Source organism: Phocoena sinus, chromosome 16 (genome assembly GCF_008692025.1).
Source record: "Phocoena sinus isolate mPhoSin1 chromosome 16, mPhoSin1.pri, whole genome shotgun sequence".
In the NCBI taxonomy this organism is placed as follows: Eukaryota; Metazoa; Chordata; class Mammalia; order Artiodactyla; family Phocoenidae; genus Phocoena; species Phocoena sinus.
The window spans coordinates 59,349,193-59,365,761 of record NC_045778.1 but is presented as its reverse complement, the minus strand read 5'-3'; the positions used below and the strand labels follow the sequence as shown (position 1 = coordinate 59,365,761).

The window sequence follows — 16,569 nt, the reverse complement described above, 5'->3', positions numbered from 1 at the left end:
ACCTGCCGGGCCCTGCCAAGCCGTCGTCTCCTCTTACCTTAACAAACTGGAGATCGGAGAGGGCTCGCACCGAGTAGTCCGGGATGTAGACTTGGAGGAATGAAGAGCTGAGCTGATTGTTGCTGCTCCCCAACGTCGGCGTTATCGCATCGATCCGGTCACTGCGACTGAGAGAGTCCGAGTGATTCAAGCCGCATGGGCGAGGAGGTGACTTGTTTTCACCTGGAAAAGGAGAAGAAACCCAACTGCCTTTTAAGTGAGGTAGACACAACTCAAAGCTCTTTATTTTCCCAAGAATAATGAATAGACAAGCTCAATCAACTTATGCCAGACGCCTCGGCCATGCAGCCCAGCTGCAGGGTCTCCTGCAGCACGTTCCCGGCCCCCGTCCACGCCAACAGACCCAATCCTCCGAGTTTCCAAGAGCAAAGACCCCGTGGCTGCACACTGTGTCAGGAGCACAGGCTGGGGAGGCGAGGTCCGAGACACAGAAGCTACTTGATACGAAACATGGGCTGTAGGAAGGCAGCGCTGCATTATTTTGCCAGAAGCAAAAACAAAGGACTCTTGAACGTTCATAAATGAGTACATGTTTTTAAAGGGATCAAAATGCTTCTGTCTGCTTATACCATACCTGGCAGCCAAACCTGTTAACTTTGCCTCTGACCCCAGTAAAATCCCTGTCAGGCAGCCCGAGGACATCTCAGGATTGTTAAGAACCCTGGAAGACACCAAACCCTGAGACGGTTTGATTAGTCACCTTAGGTGCTGGGGGAGTCTTCAATGAGATCGACAGTACTCTTTCATTAAAACAAAGGAAATCCAGGTGAATCTAAGTGTTGCTGCTTTTAGAGGCATGTTCACCATAGCTTCTAATAAATTTCATTAAAAATAAAACCCACACCCTCACCAGGGCTTCTTCCATTTTTGCTTCTCTAGTCAAACCTATTGCACGAATATCAACTGGGTGCCCACGCTGAATTGTACAATGTCACGGGATTGAAAGGGACCAATTCTCCCACCTGATGGTTGGCTCCTCTTTCCAATGTATCCCTGACTGGCTGTCAGCTGGTCCCACCCTTCAACTATTGGAAAGTCTGTCATCACACCCGTCAAAATCTGCTTCCCCAACTTCACTCTCCTCCACTCTGTGGAGCTCTACTGAGTGCTTTCCCTTCCTCTGCTACTTGGAATAGCCCTTAAAAGTCTGAAGATAGCTAAGTCTCTTCCTCTCTGGGCTAAATGATTCAACTGTTCACCTCACATGTTTTATCCCCCCCGCCACTTACCCCATCCTGACCATTGTCTGAGAGTCCATTCAGCAAATGTCCCTCTTTTCTTCTTTTTTTAGGCCATGCCGTGCGGCATGCGGGAACTTAGTTCCCCAACCAGGGATCAAACCCATGCCTCTGGCATTGGGAGTGCAGTGTCTTAACCACTGGACCTCCAAGGAAGTCCCAGCAAAGTCCCTCTTAAAACATGACATGCAGAACAAAACATGGCAAGTACTCAAGGAACCTCATATGGCGAGTCCCCTTTCTCCTAAAATTTTCATGTAACCACTTTCCCTACAATTTTCATGTCATGAACCAATTTTCCATTGTTAGTCAAAATTACACTCAATAGCAGTTCCTCTTGTTGCTTCCACTTATCTACGAGAACAAGGCAAATTAATTTATCAGATCTTTCCTATTTAGATGACCCAACTTTGATCAGATGACCCAACTTTGCTAAGCCTCAGAGTCCCTATCTGTAAAAGGCGAACGGTAATAGCACCCACCTCGTAAGGTCTTATGGAGATTCAAAATGAGATAAGGTATATGAAGTGCCTAGCACGGCATCTGACACCCAGTAAGTGCCTGATAAAGGAGGCTTGTTAACATTTTTATATTCTTTCCCATAAGTGTCATCCCAGACCTCTCCACCACGCGCCTACCCTCAGGATCAAGCTACTCTGTACTTGTGATAACTTCCCACAGGCTGATGGATGGAACAGTCTGTGAAACAAGGGATCCCACTGTATCCCTGGGCTTTAGCCCCAAATCTACAGATACTTCTGAAATGGTGTTCCCTTCGGTGGGTTACGATTTAAGGTTATAAAAACAAAACGTTTAAAGGGCAATTTTCTTATTGGTCAGACCCTGTGCATGGCCAGATCGCCGTCTGAGGCCTTAGGCAGTGCTTCTCCATCTCCTGTTATTTTCTCCTGCGGAGGATTACAGGGCAATTTCTCTGGTCTCCCAAAGTATCTAGACTCCCAGTCAGCTTCCCCTCAACCCACTGCCCTCTGTTTTCTGAGAGATGAACCCTCTCCTTTGCCAGGAACCCGCTGCCTGGCATCACAGCCACAGTCTGGAGCAGCAGACCGTTTTCCAGGACCTCTTCTGCAACTCGACAGGGAGCAGCACAGTCACCTTTCATCGGCGTGTGGGGAGATGTGCGGGTCTTCATACCAAGGAGGACAAAGACTTTAAGTGGCCACCTCCCAGTGCAGGTCATGTTTTGTTGCCAAATTTATGTGCCACGGTTTTATGACAATAATTATGAAAAAGACTTTCAATTTTAATTCCTCTTATGCCTTTTCAGAATTGTTTTCTTTGCTTTTTGGTCTTGGCTTATTTCATTCATCCTACCTAGGGATGCCTTCATTTGCTAGTAAGCTAGAAAGACACAATAAAGAAACATTCCCAGCCTCCACCCTGAGAGCCACCAGGCACCGTGTGGAACTGGCTGGAAATCAGTGGTGTAGCTCAACCCCCATTCATCAGGTATCATATTACTGTAATGCCAGCACCTCGAAGGCCTGGACCCGCAAAGTGGATTTTCTCATCACTAGATCAGATGGAATGGGCAGAACTAAGAAATCTCTAAGTTCTACGGAAAAAGTAAGACACAAATGACATTTCCCTGAGCTTCGGCCAAAAGTCGCTTTACTTCAGCATCTGTGACATTTTAAATTGGTAGCAGATGCCAGCAAATAAAATGGGGAGGAAACAATACAAACATACACATAAATACATATTTACGTATACATATATGTGTATACGGGTATATTCTGTCAGCGGATTTGATTCAAATAGCCCCATGAGTAATATCTTATGCCCAAACACCCGCAATTTTTTTTAAAGAGCAAAGACCTGAGGGAATATTAGCTTCTAAGACAAGTATTGCCTCCTTTGCCGAACATCCGCATTTTAAGAGTTCTGCAGAAGCTGGATTATGAAATGCAAATCTCATCGGCCAGATTTTAAAATATAAGCTGTATGGAGCAAAATAAATACAGAAAAGTTGTACTACCACATAGGAAAGCCCAGCAATTTTAATTAAAGAGAGATTAAACCTCTGCCTTTCTCTTAGCAGCTGGACATATTAGCCAGGCACGAGCATACTCTCCTGCGGGGCAATAATCAGCAGCTCGTCAGGACTCTGCAAAGTACTAACTTCAGAACAAAGACAGCGAGAGGGAAGCGGGGCCACCGCCCGGGGAAGGGTGGAAGTACATGCGCCTCGTTCACAGGGAGGCCACAAAAAGGACCAAAGGAACAGAGATTTGGGGGCCTCGCCAAGAAATGTTCATAGTCCTTTCGGCTGAATGTGTCCTGCAGAAGAATCCTCAGGTTTGGGGCCTCTGCAAATTCCACGCACCGTGACTTTGCTGAGGTCACCAAAAGACCAAAGGGCAGCCTCGAAAATCCGAGGTCAGCAGTGTGGATGGGTCACGCAGGGAACTCATGTCAGACCCACTCTCCCCTTCCCAGTTTCAAGATTCCCTTCCCATCTCCCAAACCCTTTGCGCATCTGTTGTGGGCTTATGCTGTCCTGGATAGCTCACTATTAGTCACAGAACCATGGAGTTTTAGAGCTCAAAGAAGAACTGAAAATGGCCTTGACCAAATAAAGGGGGCAGACCCGGCCAGCTGGGCTTTGGTGGGGTCAACGGAGGCAATCAGAATTATGAAAAGGAAACATGCAGAATTACCTGGAGAACCTGCTGCTAACAACTCTGTTCTGCTGACAACAAAGGTACGAGACAGGGACAAAGGAACTGAAAAATGGAGAAAAACAGGGTGAGACCATATCAAAAGGCAAGAAAGGAGCTCTCTGTAATCAGGGGACAGGAGTGGATACCTGTTCTACCCATAGGAGCGTTCAGTTCCGGAAATGCAGAAGCCTATATGATATTATATAAATCAACTGAACACACACTGCTTTCCAGGAAGAGGAACACAGGGAGGCTGAAATCGGGAGAAATCCTACTCGCATGCTTCTTTACTAACCTAGAAACCTCTTAAGCCAGTAATACCCCATTGCAGTTTATAGCTCAAAACGTGCTCTCAAGGACTTCAATCACAGCTAGCCACGCAAAAGGGGAGCTTGATTCATCAACTGCCCCGAGAGCATGACCCAAGCTGCCTGTGCCAGCACCTCGATACCTGTTCACAGCACAGCCTACAGCGTCCCTATCTGTGGCAAAAAATGATTCAATTCATTTACATGCTTAATTGGTCTGATTGTAACTTTGACCAGATGTTTTGAAATTTCACAGTATTCCATAGCAATTCAAAGTATTAGAGGAAGGTAAATAAAGAATATCATATACAGATTTCTTGGGAATGGCAGACCAAAGTCAGTCAATATGCCCTACCAGGCAGGGGTCATATTTTCTGGGCAGGTTTTTGTTTTTTGCTTTTTTTTTTTTTTAACTTGAGGTATAATTGACAAATAACTGGGTCGGTCTTGATAACTGATTACTGTAGGGTCTTTCTAGGCAATCAACATTAATAAATAGAAACATTACCTTGGGATTATTGTACTTATTACTGCATCTCAATGAATATACAAAATCCTGAATCCTCAATGTAAAGTCAAGTAAAACGCTGGGCTTTGAAGTAAATAAGATGCCGTTAATGAAATTCTCTCCCTTCCGAGCATTTCCTACCACATTAGGTAGGAAATTGCAGCCCCACACACTTCCTATATGGAAGGCCTGCTCTTCAATTCCTTTCCTGAATGTGATTTACCCTGTATAAATCCATGGTTTAATATGAACTGGGCTAATATTTAGGGTTCAAGAACTAGTGATGCATAAAAATGTACAAGTTACTCCTCTAGCTGCCCTTTCAAAGCCACCTTACATACCTGATTCTGCCAACCTGGGGCAAATTGGAGGGTGGTTGCCAAGCAATAGTCACAATCGCAACACCTACTTGTGTTAAACAAACATTTCCTCTTGTGCTTTAAAGGTGACAGAGTACTCATGTGAGTATCATCACATTCTATTCTTCTAACAGCCACGGGAGGTAACCTTATACCCTTTTCATAACGAGGAAGCCAAGGGCCTTTCTCAGTCAGATAACCCATAAGTGGAACTCAGGCTGTCTCCGAGGTCGTCTTGGCCTAGTTAAGAATCTCCCCGTCCTCTCAGTAGCAGTGAAAACAGAAGATCACCTTGAAGTTGACAGCAGACACCTACTAATTAAGTGGGGTTAGACAGGCTTTTGTTCACACTGGGTGCTAGACAATGGGGACACTGGCCCATGTGACTCAAAAACCTGCACCAGGATAGTGAGCAGATGCATCGGGGACCGGGGAGGTTTAGAAATGTCAGAGAATTCTTGACATTTCCCTGGCTTTCTAACTGTAACATCTCTGGGCGCCTGAGACATTGTGTGGAGCAGTAGATGAGGACCAACGTCACAACACAGACTTGTCTGCAGGTGCCCCCTCCCCTTTTTGAGACTGGTTTTCAGAAGTGACAGCATTCTTTTAGGATCGGCTATTTTAAAGTTTGAGGTTTATAAAAGGTTATTTCCTAGCACAGCATGTCATTTGGTATTTTGGCCACAAGGTGGTACTGCAGCCCCTGTTTACCTGCCTGCCCTGTTCCAGCGGGGATAAGGTAGCAAAGCAAGTGGTGCAAAGAACCATTCAAGTCCCATCCCAGAGGTGAGCCAAGTATCCGCGTCCATGTTCCTACTAGAACAGACACCGCTTTCTGGCATCTTGTGCTCAGAGCACTAGGTCGATACCCCGCGGCACACCCACCCTTAGTTGGCTGACTTAACTGGCCAGCTCTCTAGTTGAGAAGAGCCGGCTATAGGCAATGGATATATATTAAAACCTCAACTACCCTCAGAAAAATGCAAATTTTAAAAAGTCCAAAAAAAAAAAAAAAAAAGTCCAGGATCGTTAACATCTAAAAGAGTCAACAGTTATCAAGTGATGGATATGGAGCCACTGGAACCCCGGTCAGCACGGGCAGGAGTGTGACTGCCTCGGCCACCCTGGGAAACTGTGGGGCTGCAACTATTAACGCCGACCCCGCCATTCCACTCCTACACGTACACCCAACAGAAATGTCTTCACCAAAGGACGCGGACAGTGTCACAGACACACAATTCGGAGTAGCCCCCAAACAGGAAACTACCCCAGTGTCCATCTGCAGTGAAAAGAATAAATGCACTGCTGTATATTCATACCATGGAACACTGTACAGCAATGAGAAGAAACAGTACAAGCTCACACAGCAGGACAGATGAGTGCGACCAGGACAACACTGGGTAAAAGCCGCCAGACTCAATGCAAAATGTCCTGTATAATTCCATTTACCTGAAGTTCAAAAAGAGGCAAAACTAGTCAATGCTTACAAGTCAAGACAGTGGTTCCTTGGGGGAGATAGTGACTAAAGGGGAGGGTGGGGGGAGGGTTCTCTGGGGTTGGTGATGTGCTGTCTCTTGATCTGGGAGCTGGTTTACACAAGAGAGTTCTGTTTGTGAAAATTCATGGAGGTATATATGTATGATGTGAGCAGTATTTTTTGTATACATGATACACTTCAATAAAAAGTTCAAAAGTAAATAAATAGGGTTAGCCGGCGGGTACAGAAAGATGACAATACAAGGGCATTACTTCCTAAAACCTAGCCCTGCCCTGAGGCTGAGAAGGAAACTCACCTGGGGAGGCTGTAAGGGCCATTACACCATAGTATGAAAAAGCACTGGCTTCAAACTTCATACCTTCTTTCCCAGCTTCTACTTCCACTTTCCCCTGTGAAAAGAAAAAAGGGGGCACGTTCAGTCCAATTACATGAATTTCTTTGCAAACTCTATGCAAGATTTAGTCCTTCCTCAGATTTTTGTCTAAACTCCTTTCCCAACAATCCCAAGGAAGTAAAAAAAAGCCTCAGATAATCTTTCCCACCTAGATCGAGGAGAGGGTTAATTCATCTTAAATATGAAAAATTGGATTTAGCTAGAGATGCAGAGGTGAAAGTAATGTGATGTTTAATTTCCACGAGTCCACTCAATATTTCCCAGCATCCCAGTCCGTGGGTTGAGAGCCCTCCCAATAAGTGAAAGATGGGGCTCTTTTTCCACCCATGGGACAAACGCTGAGAAGGTGCTCAGTGACGGTCACCCAAGCAGTTCCACGGGAGGCTGAGTCAGAGCAGAGTCAGGGTCAAGGGCCAACATGGTTTGTCACCATGAAACAGGGAGGACTAAACCGGCTCCCAGCGGCGGAACTCCCTCTTATCTCCCTAGCATGGGTCCTGACCAACTGAGCAGACACGTCGCAGGCCAATCCCTGGTCATCCAGACACTCCAGAGGCACTGGGACACCATGGTACTTCTCAGCAAAGCACCTTAAGTCATCTCGTCCCATCAGGACAAAACCTCTTCTAAGGTTCTCCCTTTTCTTTCCTTCCTCTAACTTGACTACAACTTCTTCCCTCTCATCATATCCTCTGGGACACACTGTGCCTTATTCATCCCTCTAGCACCATAACCCTTTTCTGGGCTATTGGAAAACCCTCATAAGCAAGTTGCATTCTAGATTTCCAAGTCAAGGATCAGAACAGCACTGGCTCACCTTACCTATAATTATTGCCTCTCTAGTAGGAGGGTACGTTTATGGTGCATCCTTTACTATGGGTAAACAAAAATTAAGCTACCATTTATTGAAGAGAAACTGTGCTAACAATTCATAGTGCTTATGAATCCATTTTAATGCTCACAAGTCTAGGAAGCAGACACAATTACCACCGTCTTACAAATCAGGAGAGCAGGGCTCAGAAAGATGAAGTAACCGAAGAACAAACTCTTCACCAGGTGGCTACACTGTGCCACCTACGAACGCAAACTCCATCATTGCGATCACTCCCTATTATTCTATACCAAATTCCCAGTTATGGAAGCCCTTTCTCAAAACCCTTCTTCAGAAAACGATCTGTTGTCTCTCTTTTGGGTTTTCCTTCATTCAATGGAAAATATTAGTTTTATCACTCTCCAAACAATTCTCTTGCTATAATATAAAATCAACCTGCAAACCAACAGGCACTAAAAACCCCGACCATGTAGGGTCCTCAGGAGAGGCTGTGCAGCCTTGTGAGAAGACAGCCCTTGCTCCTCCAAGAGCATACAATGCAGAAAAGGGGAGAGCACACAGTCCAGAAAAGGGGAGAGCACATGAAACTCAACGATGCAAGGCAGTAAACAAAAATTCTTCCTGTTCTTGTATAAAGATAAATTTTATACAGGAAGGAAAATCTGAGTAGAATTTGAGTCAAGGGAAGGGAACAGTGTTGAGGAAGGTCAGAGGTGGGTGACAGCAGACTTTCAGGCTCAGTGGGTTTGCCAGGAAAGAAGGGGAGATGGGCTTGGAAAAGCAGTTTGGTGAGCAGGTCAGACTGCGGAGCCCCTTGAAGGATGGGCTAATGAGGTCAGGTTCTTGAGCAGAGGAATACGGTTTCAGGAGGATCAAGTCTAGACGTACACGAGAGCAGTAACCACAGGACTGGAGCAAGATCACTATGAGAGGAGCTACGGATAAGGAATCAACATAATTTGGTGAAACCGTAAGGGAGAAAGAAGCGCAAGGAGAGAGAGGGGGCGTCAATAATCACAAGAGAAGTTTGCTCTGAGCGACTTGAAGAACGGGGACCCCATGAGTGGAGATGGAAATGTTGGGAAGGGGATGCATCAGTGATGGGGGCCGGGAAGAGGGGACAAATTCCCTCTAAGAAAACAAGGCCTTTTGAAGAGTCCATCAAAAAGGCGGAAATGGAAGGACAAAGGTCACGGAAAAGGTCAGAACTGGAGACGGGGGTCTGAGAGAGGAGAAGAGAAAATGAGGAATTATAGCCCTTGACTGGGAGTAGGAGGAGAAAAAGAAACAAATATGGGACCAAAGGGAAAACGGATATGAGTAGAACCGGACAACCGTTGTCACCACAGAAGCTGGGAGAGGGAAGAACCTCAGAGTAAAAGGATGGTCAGAGGGTCACTGAGGAGGGAGCCACTGTGGCCTCAGGGAGTCTTTTCCTGAAGAAATCAGACTGTGGAAGGGAAGGGAGGGCAAGAGGGACAAAGCACAGGCAGCAGGGCCACAGGGGAGCTGGCAGCAGCCTTGGGGTCAAATGAGGCTTGTTTAGGATTAGGCAAATTGGGGCAGAAAGGGCGGAAAGTTAGTGGAGAGAGAGAAGGTGGGAACTCAGGGAGCAAAAGCCAAAAGCTGGTGGGAAAGAATGGGATGTAAGGTCCCTAAGAGAGGGGGGCAGGGACACAATATTCAGAGACGATGAGCAGCAGAAATGGAGGTGCCCGCTGTGTATACCTTCAGTTACTTATCCATTTCTTCATGGACTAATCCCTGATTTTGTATCAGAGAGCTAGGATGTACGTATACGCTAACTGAAAACGTCTGCCTCAGTGACTGTAAGCTCGAAAGTGTCTGTAGGACCATCACGTAACCTGCATTTCTATGCAGAAAATCAGGAGGAAGGATCAAATGCCGTAGAGCCTCATATCGTTTCTATGGATCTCCTGTTGATCTGGATCCTTTAATTTTTTTTTTTTTTTTTAAACAAGCTACAGGGCCTTCTGTGTTCCGTGTCCCTGCGAATGGGTGCCAGCTCTGGAACCTCTGTGCACCCTGGCCTCTCAAGAGACTCCCCCAGCAGCTGTGAGCCTGCAAGTTAAATTAGGACAGCTGCTCGAAGATCTGCAGCCCCTCAGCTGATCTCTCCCTGCCCCGCAAGACAGGCCGGCAGGTGGTGGAGAGGATCCGCTATCTTTCTTCTGGAGTCTAGATCCATCAGATTACAGGCGGGCGTACTAGGTCAATGGTTCCCAGCTGCTTGGATTCCAAGAACTAGGAAAATCCATCTTCCTTTCAGAAACAGCGAGAGGGTTGCCGCATTTTTATTTCATAAAATAAAGATATTTTTAAAACACAGCCATCTATTCCACAAAAAGCCCAGACATTTTAACCCCCAAAATATAGAAAATGTATAATTTCAGAATAACAGGTCTTTAAGCTGAATACACACAGCTTTATGAAGAACTCACTGCAACTGTTTTTATTTTTCTCATTTTGCCTCAAACTGGCGAAAACTTTGCCAAGTATCCGCATTTAGGAACCACTGCACTAGACTAATTTTGCTGCAGTTGTAAAACTGCAGCAAAGGAGGGGAGACCGTGGTTCTCTCAGTCCTAACATCCTGTAGCTCTACAGGTCCAAACGTTTAAAAAACTGCCCAGCCCCACCTCCTCCTCTAGAGGACTGAAGCTTTCCTGGTAGGCAAGTTTTAGAAACATCCAGTGAACACATTTTTTTTACTCATCTATGTGTGTCAGTGTCTCAAAGAAGCGACCGTTTTCGAGTAAACCTACCAGTACACAAAGCAGGGCTACCCCATAAGGAAATGGCTTGCCTGGCCCAAGTTCAATCAGGTGTCTTCTCAGAAAATAAATTTCTTCCATATAGGGAAGGAGCTCCGTATCAATTTTACTTTTGGAACATTCACGAATTTGCTTTAGTCTAGTATATCACACACACAGAAGAATAATAATCGAGACAGGACAGACTCCCAAAGGAAGCTAGGGCTTCATGTTGGTAAACTGACAAAATGAGAAGACAGCCTCACTGTCCCAGGCAAAGCTGGCTCCCCGAGTAAAGTTACTACTACAGAATCCTACCTTCCTTTGGAAAAAGGTATTAGACAACTCTTTTCAAAGTTTCTAAGGATCCACAAAGTACCCAGCAGTCACGTGCTGTACCTGGCCTCAAGGCAGAAGCCTAAGCTATCCTCGTTGGCACGAACTAGATCAAGCGCTCAGTGGAAGCCGTGGACTCAAGGCTGAAGACCCTCAGATCCCACACGCTGAGCATCTGCTTGGTCTCCTGCTCACTCTGGAATTGAGTTCTTTTTTAATTTTGTTTGTTTTTTAAATCACAAAATAGGGTTTGACACCTAAAAGGAGGTAATGAAATGCCAGGGGCACAAGTGCTAGGTTGTGTTCACCAGCACTGCCCAGTAAGAGGGGATGCACCACCCAGACATCCTCTAGCAACATTTTTCAATCTGCAGTCCACAGATGTAGTCCTAGGACTCAGCAAGTTTGCTTCATAAACACTTAAATTAAAAAAAAAATTTTTTTGACGGTCAAAAATTAATTTACATATAGTTCAGGCTATCTGGTGCTGCCACCAGATGTCAGTGGCAGCATCTGCCTTAGTGCTCAAATCTGTTCAGTTGTTCTTACTACGTGAATCATCGTGGCTAAGGCTTGCTACTCAACCAACTGGGAGCTTGTTAGAAATGAAGCATTTCAGACTCCACCCTAGACGTACTGAATCCCCAAGGGATTCCCAAGCACACTGAAGTGTGAGAAGCACTGAGCCAAAGAGAAAGGAACAGGGGAGGACTAAACATACAAATAATCCGGTCACACCCAGTGGAGGCCAAATAACAATACAACATACTGCACAAACGTACAGAGTAGCTCAAACTGAGCACAGGGCTGGAGGGTGCCATCCTTGCCAGGCACACAGGGACCTAAGTGTGCTGAATGCAAGAGCCAGCGCCAGAGCTCCCTGCTACCGTCCTGCGACCAGTGGCACTTTCCTATCAGCCAAACAGTGTCATTTACACATTTAAAATACTAATTACAAACTTGTTTTCTTTATTGTTCTATGTAAGAGTTCTCAGCTCAAAGGGTTCAAAAGGAGCTCATGCTAGTTTTATATTTATACGTATTTAATTTTTAAAAAATAGAGTCAACACTAGGTATCTAAATAATTTTTTTCTGTAACATGGCTGTGTTATCTGTACACAACTCCAGAGTGAGGAAACATTATTCACTGGGACACGGAGACCCTGCAACTCAAAACTCCTTGAGAAGGTTTGGTATTGAAGGCTTCAATTCTCTCCCAATAACAAGTGAAATGATATTAGATATTGTCAAAGGCTGTTCAGTTCTAAGATGCTACCTGCCACCTCCACAAAAGAACAGATTTCACTCGGTAGGGAAAAACCCTTTCGAATCTACGTCAGAAGCCCTAAAGGAAAAGAGCGGATGGGGCAATTGAACAATAAAACGTCTGGGGCATGAAATCAACAAAAATTAACCCCAGGAAAAAAAGCATCCCTTTCCATTGATTACATAATTGGCAAAGGAAAAAGCTATTCCTCTTGTTTTCCTATTATTCTTTATATTTACTAAAATCATAACCTAATTACGTGTTGTGTAAGAACAATGATTTTTTTTATCTGCTTAGACATTTTACTCCCCAAAGGACCAACAAATACTTCACTGTAAAATATCAACTATATTAGAAAAATGGCTTATAATAGTTATAATTACAGGCACACTATCTTTTTTGACATATTTTTGTACACGCTTTCTACTTCTTTTATGACCACATAATGATCTCTCATATTATCCACACTGAAATTTGATTAGCTTAGACATATGGACTATTTCTACTACTTTAATTATAATTGATAGATTTATTTGCTATAAATCTATTTGCATAAAAAGCTTTATAAAAAATGATTTCTTGAAATGCATGTATATGAGGGGTTTTATATATTTATTCCCAAAAGGAAGCTGCCAGTTTAAGCATGGGATTGGTTTACAGCATTTTTTTCTTTTTTGTTCACTGTTCATCATGGATTTTTACAAAGATTTTTTGTTTTTGGTTTGTTTTAGAAATCAAGAATGGATGCTTAATTTTGTCCTGATATCTATTGATTTAAGCATAGGGGTTTTTTCCTTTACTGCTTCCCTAATTAACACGGCATATTTTAGTTTTGTTGTCCTTCTATTAAACTAGCCCTGAATACCTAAAATAATCCTAATTCAGTCACAGTCACAGTGAATAGCTCTTTCGGTTCGTTATTGGTCTCTAACTGCTACCTTTTTATTTAGGAATTCTCCATCAATGTGGACAAGTGAGACTGGTCCAGATTATCAGACTTCAGATTAGGCCATACTGTCGTAAAGAATGCATTTAACTATTAAATCATCTTGTTCTATTTGTACAATACAGAAATTGAGTTCTTTAGAGTCTCAATTTTTTTTTTTTTTCCCCAAGCAATTCCTTTGATTCTAGCTGCTTTTTGGGGGAGAAGGGAGAACTTCTAGTTTTCTTTTTTCTCTTATCACATTAATTATGGAAATAGAATAATGATTTTTTTAATCTTTTAGAAGAACCAATCTTTATTTTATTTATGGGATGTAAAACGTTTTCATTTTAAAAGTTATTTTCATGACACTATTATTTAATTTGTTCTTTTTAGTTTGTTGCTTTGCTCTTTTTCTATTATAGAAAATCAGAGATTTTTTTCTTATGTAAATACCTAGAGGAATAAAATTTTAAACTTTGACATACTGTGGATACGGTATTTATATTATTTAATAGTCTTTTATTCTATACCTTATGTATAAACCTTTGTAAGAGAATTGATTAGTTTTAAAATAGCTTAGTACTTTTCGCTTATGCATTTTTATGTCTAATTTTATTTCATTATGATCTGTGCAGGTAGTTTTATGAAATTTCTATCTTTCTGAATTTTTTAGAATTTACATGTGACAGCACAAATGACCAATTTTTATGAAGAAGTAACATAAAACTTTTTTTTTTAAGTGTATTTCCCTGGCTTTATATTTAATTTTCTTCAATTTGGTTAATTTTATTTACACAATTTAAAACTCTAACATTTTTTTCTTGCTCTTTTATGATGGTGGAAAAAATTTCCCACCAAGATTATGTTCCTACCCATTCCTACTTTTATATGTGTATTCTGTTAAGTTATTAAAGACATGTAGAGCCAATAAAGTTTTCTTCCACTATTTATTGTGCTTTTATCACAATACATTTTAGTTTAAAAATCTGCTTTCTCAGATAAAACTTGAAAGTGCCTTTTTATTCATACGCAGTATGTGTCCCATAACCTATAGGATATTCTTTTTTTTTTTTTTTTGCGATACGCGGGCCTCTCACTGCTGTGGCCTCTCCCGTTGTGGAGCACAGGCTCCGGACGCGCAGGCTCAGCGGCCATGGCTCACGGGCCCAGCCGCTGCCGCGGCATGTGGGATCTTCCCGGACCGGGACACGAACCCATGTCCCCTGCATCGGCAGGCGGACTCCCAACCACTGCGCCACCAGGGAAGCCCAGGATATTCTTTTAAGTAAGCTTACTTAAATGGTTTGCTTCGAATAAATTAGACTTTATTTCATGTAGGGTTTAAACTCAAAGTGATTGTTTCTAGTTATAATTGTATTCCAAACATCAATTACTTAATAAAAGAGTTTTTCTAGTGTCTGAAGACGGCAGCTCGCTGGCACTGGGGCCAGGAAGGGAAGGCAGCTACAGCTGCTTTCCTCTGGTTTAATGCTCTCGAAATGCAGTAGAACATGCTCAATAACCTGGAATGAATTTCCAATGATGGATTAGTGATATTTTAGGGTGGAATATACTCTGTAAATGGTGATGGCTATGCGAGACTGACAGGGTATTATGATATTTCATTTTGTCATACTCTGGGTACCTCAGGTAACTGCCTGGCCTTCAAGAACATGATTTTCACCAAACTCTACAGTTTGAATACCTCCATAAACCTTTGAAATCTTTATGAAACTCCCACGATGGGGTTTCCCTGGTGGCGCAGTGGTTAAGAATCCGCCTGCCAATGCAGAGGACACGGGTTCGAGCCCTGGTCCGGGAAGACCCCACATGCCGCGGAGCAACTAAGCCCGTGCGCCACAACTACTGAGCCTGTGCTCTAGAGCCCGTGAGCCACAACTACCGAGCCCGCGCGCCTAGAGCCCATGCTCCGCAACAAGAGAAGCCACCGCAATGAGAAGCTCGCACACCACATCGAAGAGTAGCCCCCGCTCGCTGCAACTAGAGAAAGCCCGCACGCAGTAACTGAGACCCAACACAGCCAAAAATAAATAAATTAAATAAAAATTAAAAAAAACTCCCATGACATCGTCAGTTCCAAGAACTTGTCACATGTGTAAAAATATTTAACATGACATAGGTATTCAAATATAGGTACATGGACATAAAAACCTATCAAAAATATCTTTAAAGATTTACTTATAAAGGGACAAGAATTATGAAGTCCCTCTTCCATAAAATCTATTTTTAGATCCACCAGCCAGGAAATGGCTTTTTTACATACCAATAGAGCATTACTGAATCAGAATTCATAAACGCTAACTATATAAAAATCAACGATTGAAAGCCACAGAGTTTCTAATATTACTGAAATTCACAATGTCAATCCTCAAAGTTCTAAATAAACTGTCTTAAATGTCATTCAGTTTCTCTAGGTTTAAGGAATATTCACATCTAGATTTTATGAGAAATATGAATGCCTTACTCCTTCACTGTAGTAAATCAAATAAATTCCCAACCCCCTCAGAGTTTCAAGCTTGTCTATCCCCTGAGAAAAAGAAAAACAATTCAGGATTGAATGAGACTAAGGTTAGTAGAATAATCAGCGTACTGACTTAGAAAACCTGCAAACAGAAGTTTCCAAGAAACACTATATGAAAGCAGCATATACCTGGTTAATCCATAGACTTTTCTACAGTTCCTCACTTCTGCTTCCAGAATTCACTATACAGTCCAAACACGGGGCATGAACACAACACTTCCCAGAGTTTCTAACATCTAGACATCTGATAAGAGTTATTTTCAGATAAAGAGAAACATCTTGATTCATTTAGATAATTGGGACTTGCTGGACTCAACGTAAATTGTAGATGGGTCTACCAAGTGCTAATTATACTCTTATAAAGATCCCTCCAATTCTTACCTAGGAAGTAACCAAGAAACAGGAGAATGCTTAAGGGGCTAGTATTCTTATATTGAAATACACTCAGAATTCCTGTAAAAGTAATTCTTCAATAAAGAGACACAAGAAATCAATAAAACTAGCATGCTCTTCACTGTACTATGTATCTCAGTCTCCAGGCCAAGAACTGCGCTACCAAGTGAAACTTGAGATAATACGGGCCTCCTGTCAATCCAAGCACAAGAGCCCCTCTAGGGCCCTTAGGAGGGTTCAAATGGATGGACCTTCTCACCTTATACAGTGGATTAGGTTACAGTGAGAAGGAGGTAAGTTACCACTGCCATGAGAGGCTGTGATTATCCCATCAGTTCCTCATTAAAACAGAAGCTGGCAGTAATCAGGAATAAAAACAATAATAAATGGATTATTTTCATGGCGTTAAGGGAAGCGATCATAAGGCATCTCTAGGAAGTTGTGC

General features: G+C 43.1%; 1 protein-coding gene across 2 annotated transcripts in view; it reads right to left on the bottom strand.

Annotated features, from left to right (window-relative positions):
- Positions 1–16,569, bottom strand: part of CNNM2 (cyclin and CBS domain divalent metal cation transport mediator 2) — a 143,373-nt gene that overhangs the window by 7,016 nt on the left and 119,788 nt on the right. The window contains exons 5-7 of one of the 2 annotated variants that reach the window (XM_032607846.1): positions 6,954–7,047; positions 3,980–4,045; positions 38–222 (exon numbers count right to left, since the gene is read on the bottom strand). In XM_032607846.1, the coding sequence (XP_032463737.1) occupies positions 38–222; positions 3,980–4,045; positions 6,954–7,047 (345 nt within the window). The remainder of the gene's footprint in view (positions 1–37; positions 223–3,979; positions 4,046–6,953; positions 7,048–16,569) is intronic. The other variant, XM_032607847.1, reaches the window with a different exon arrangement.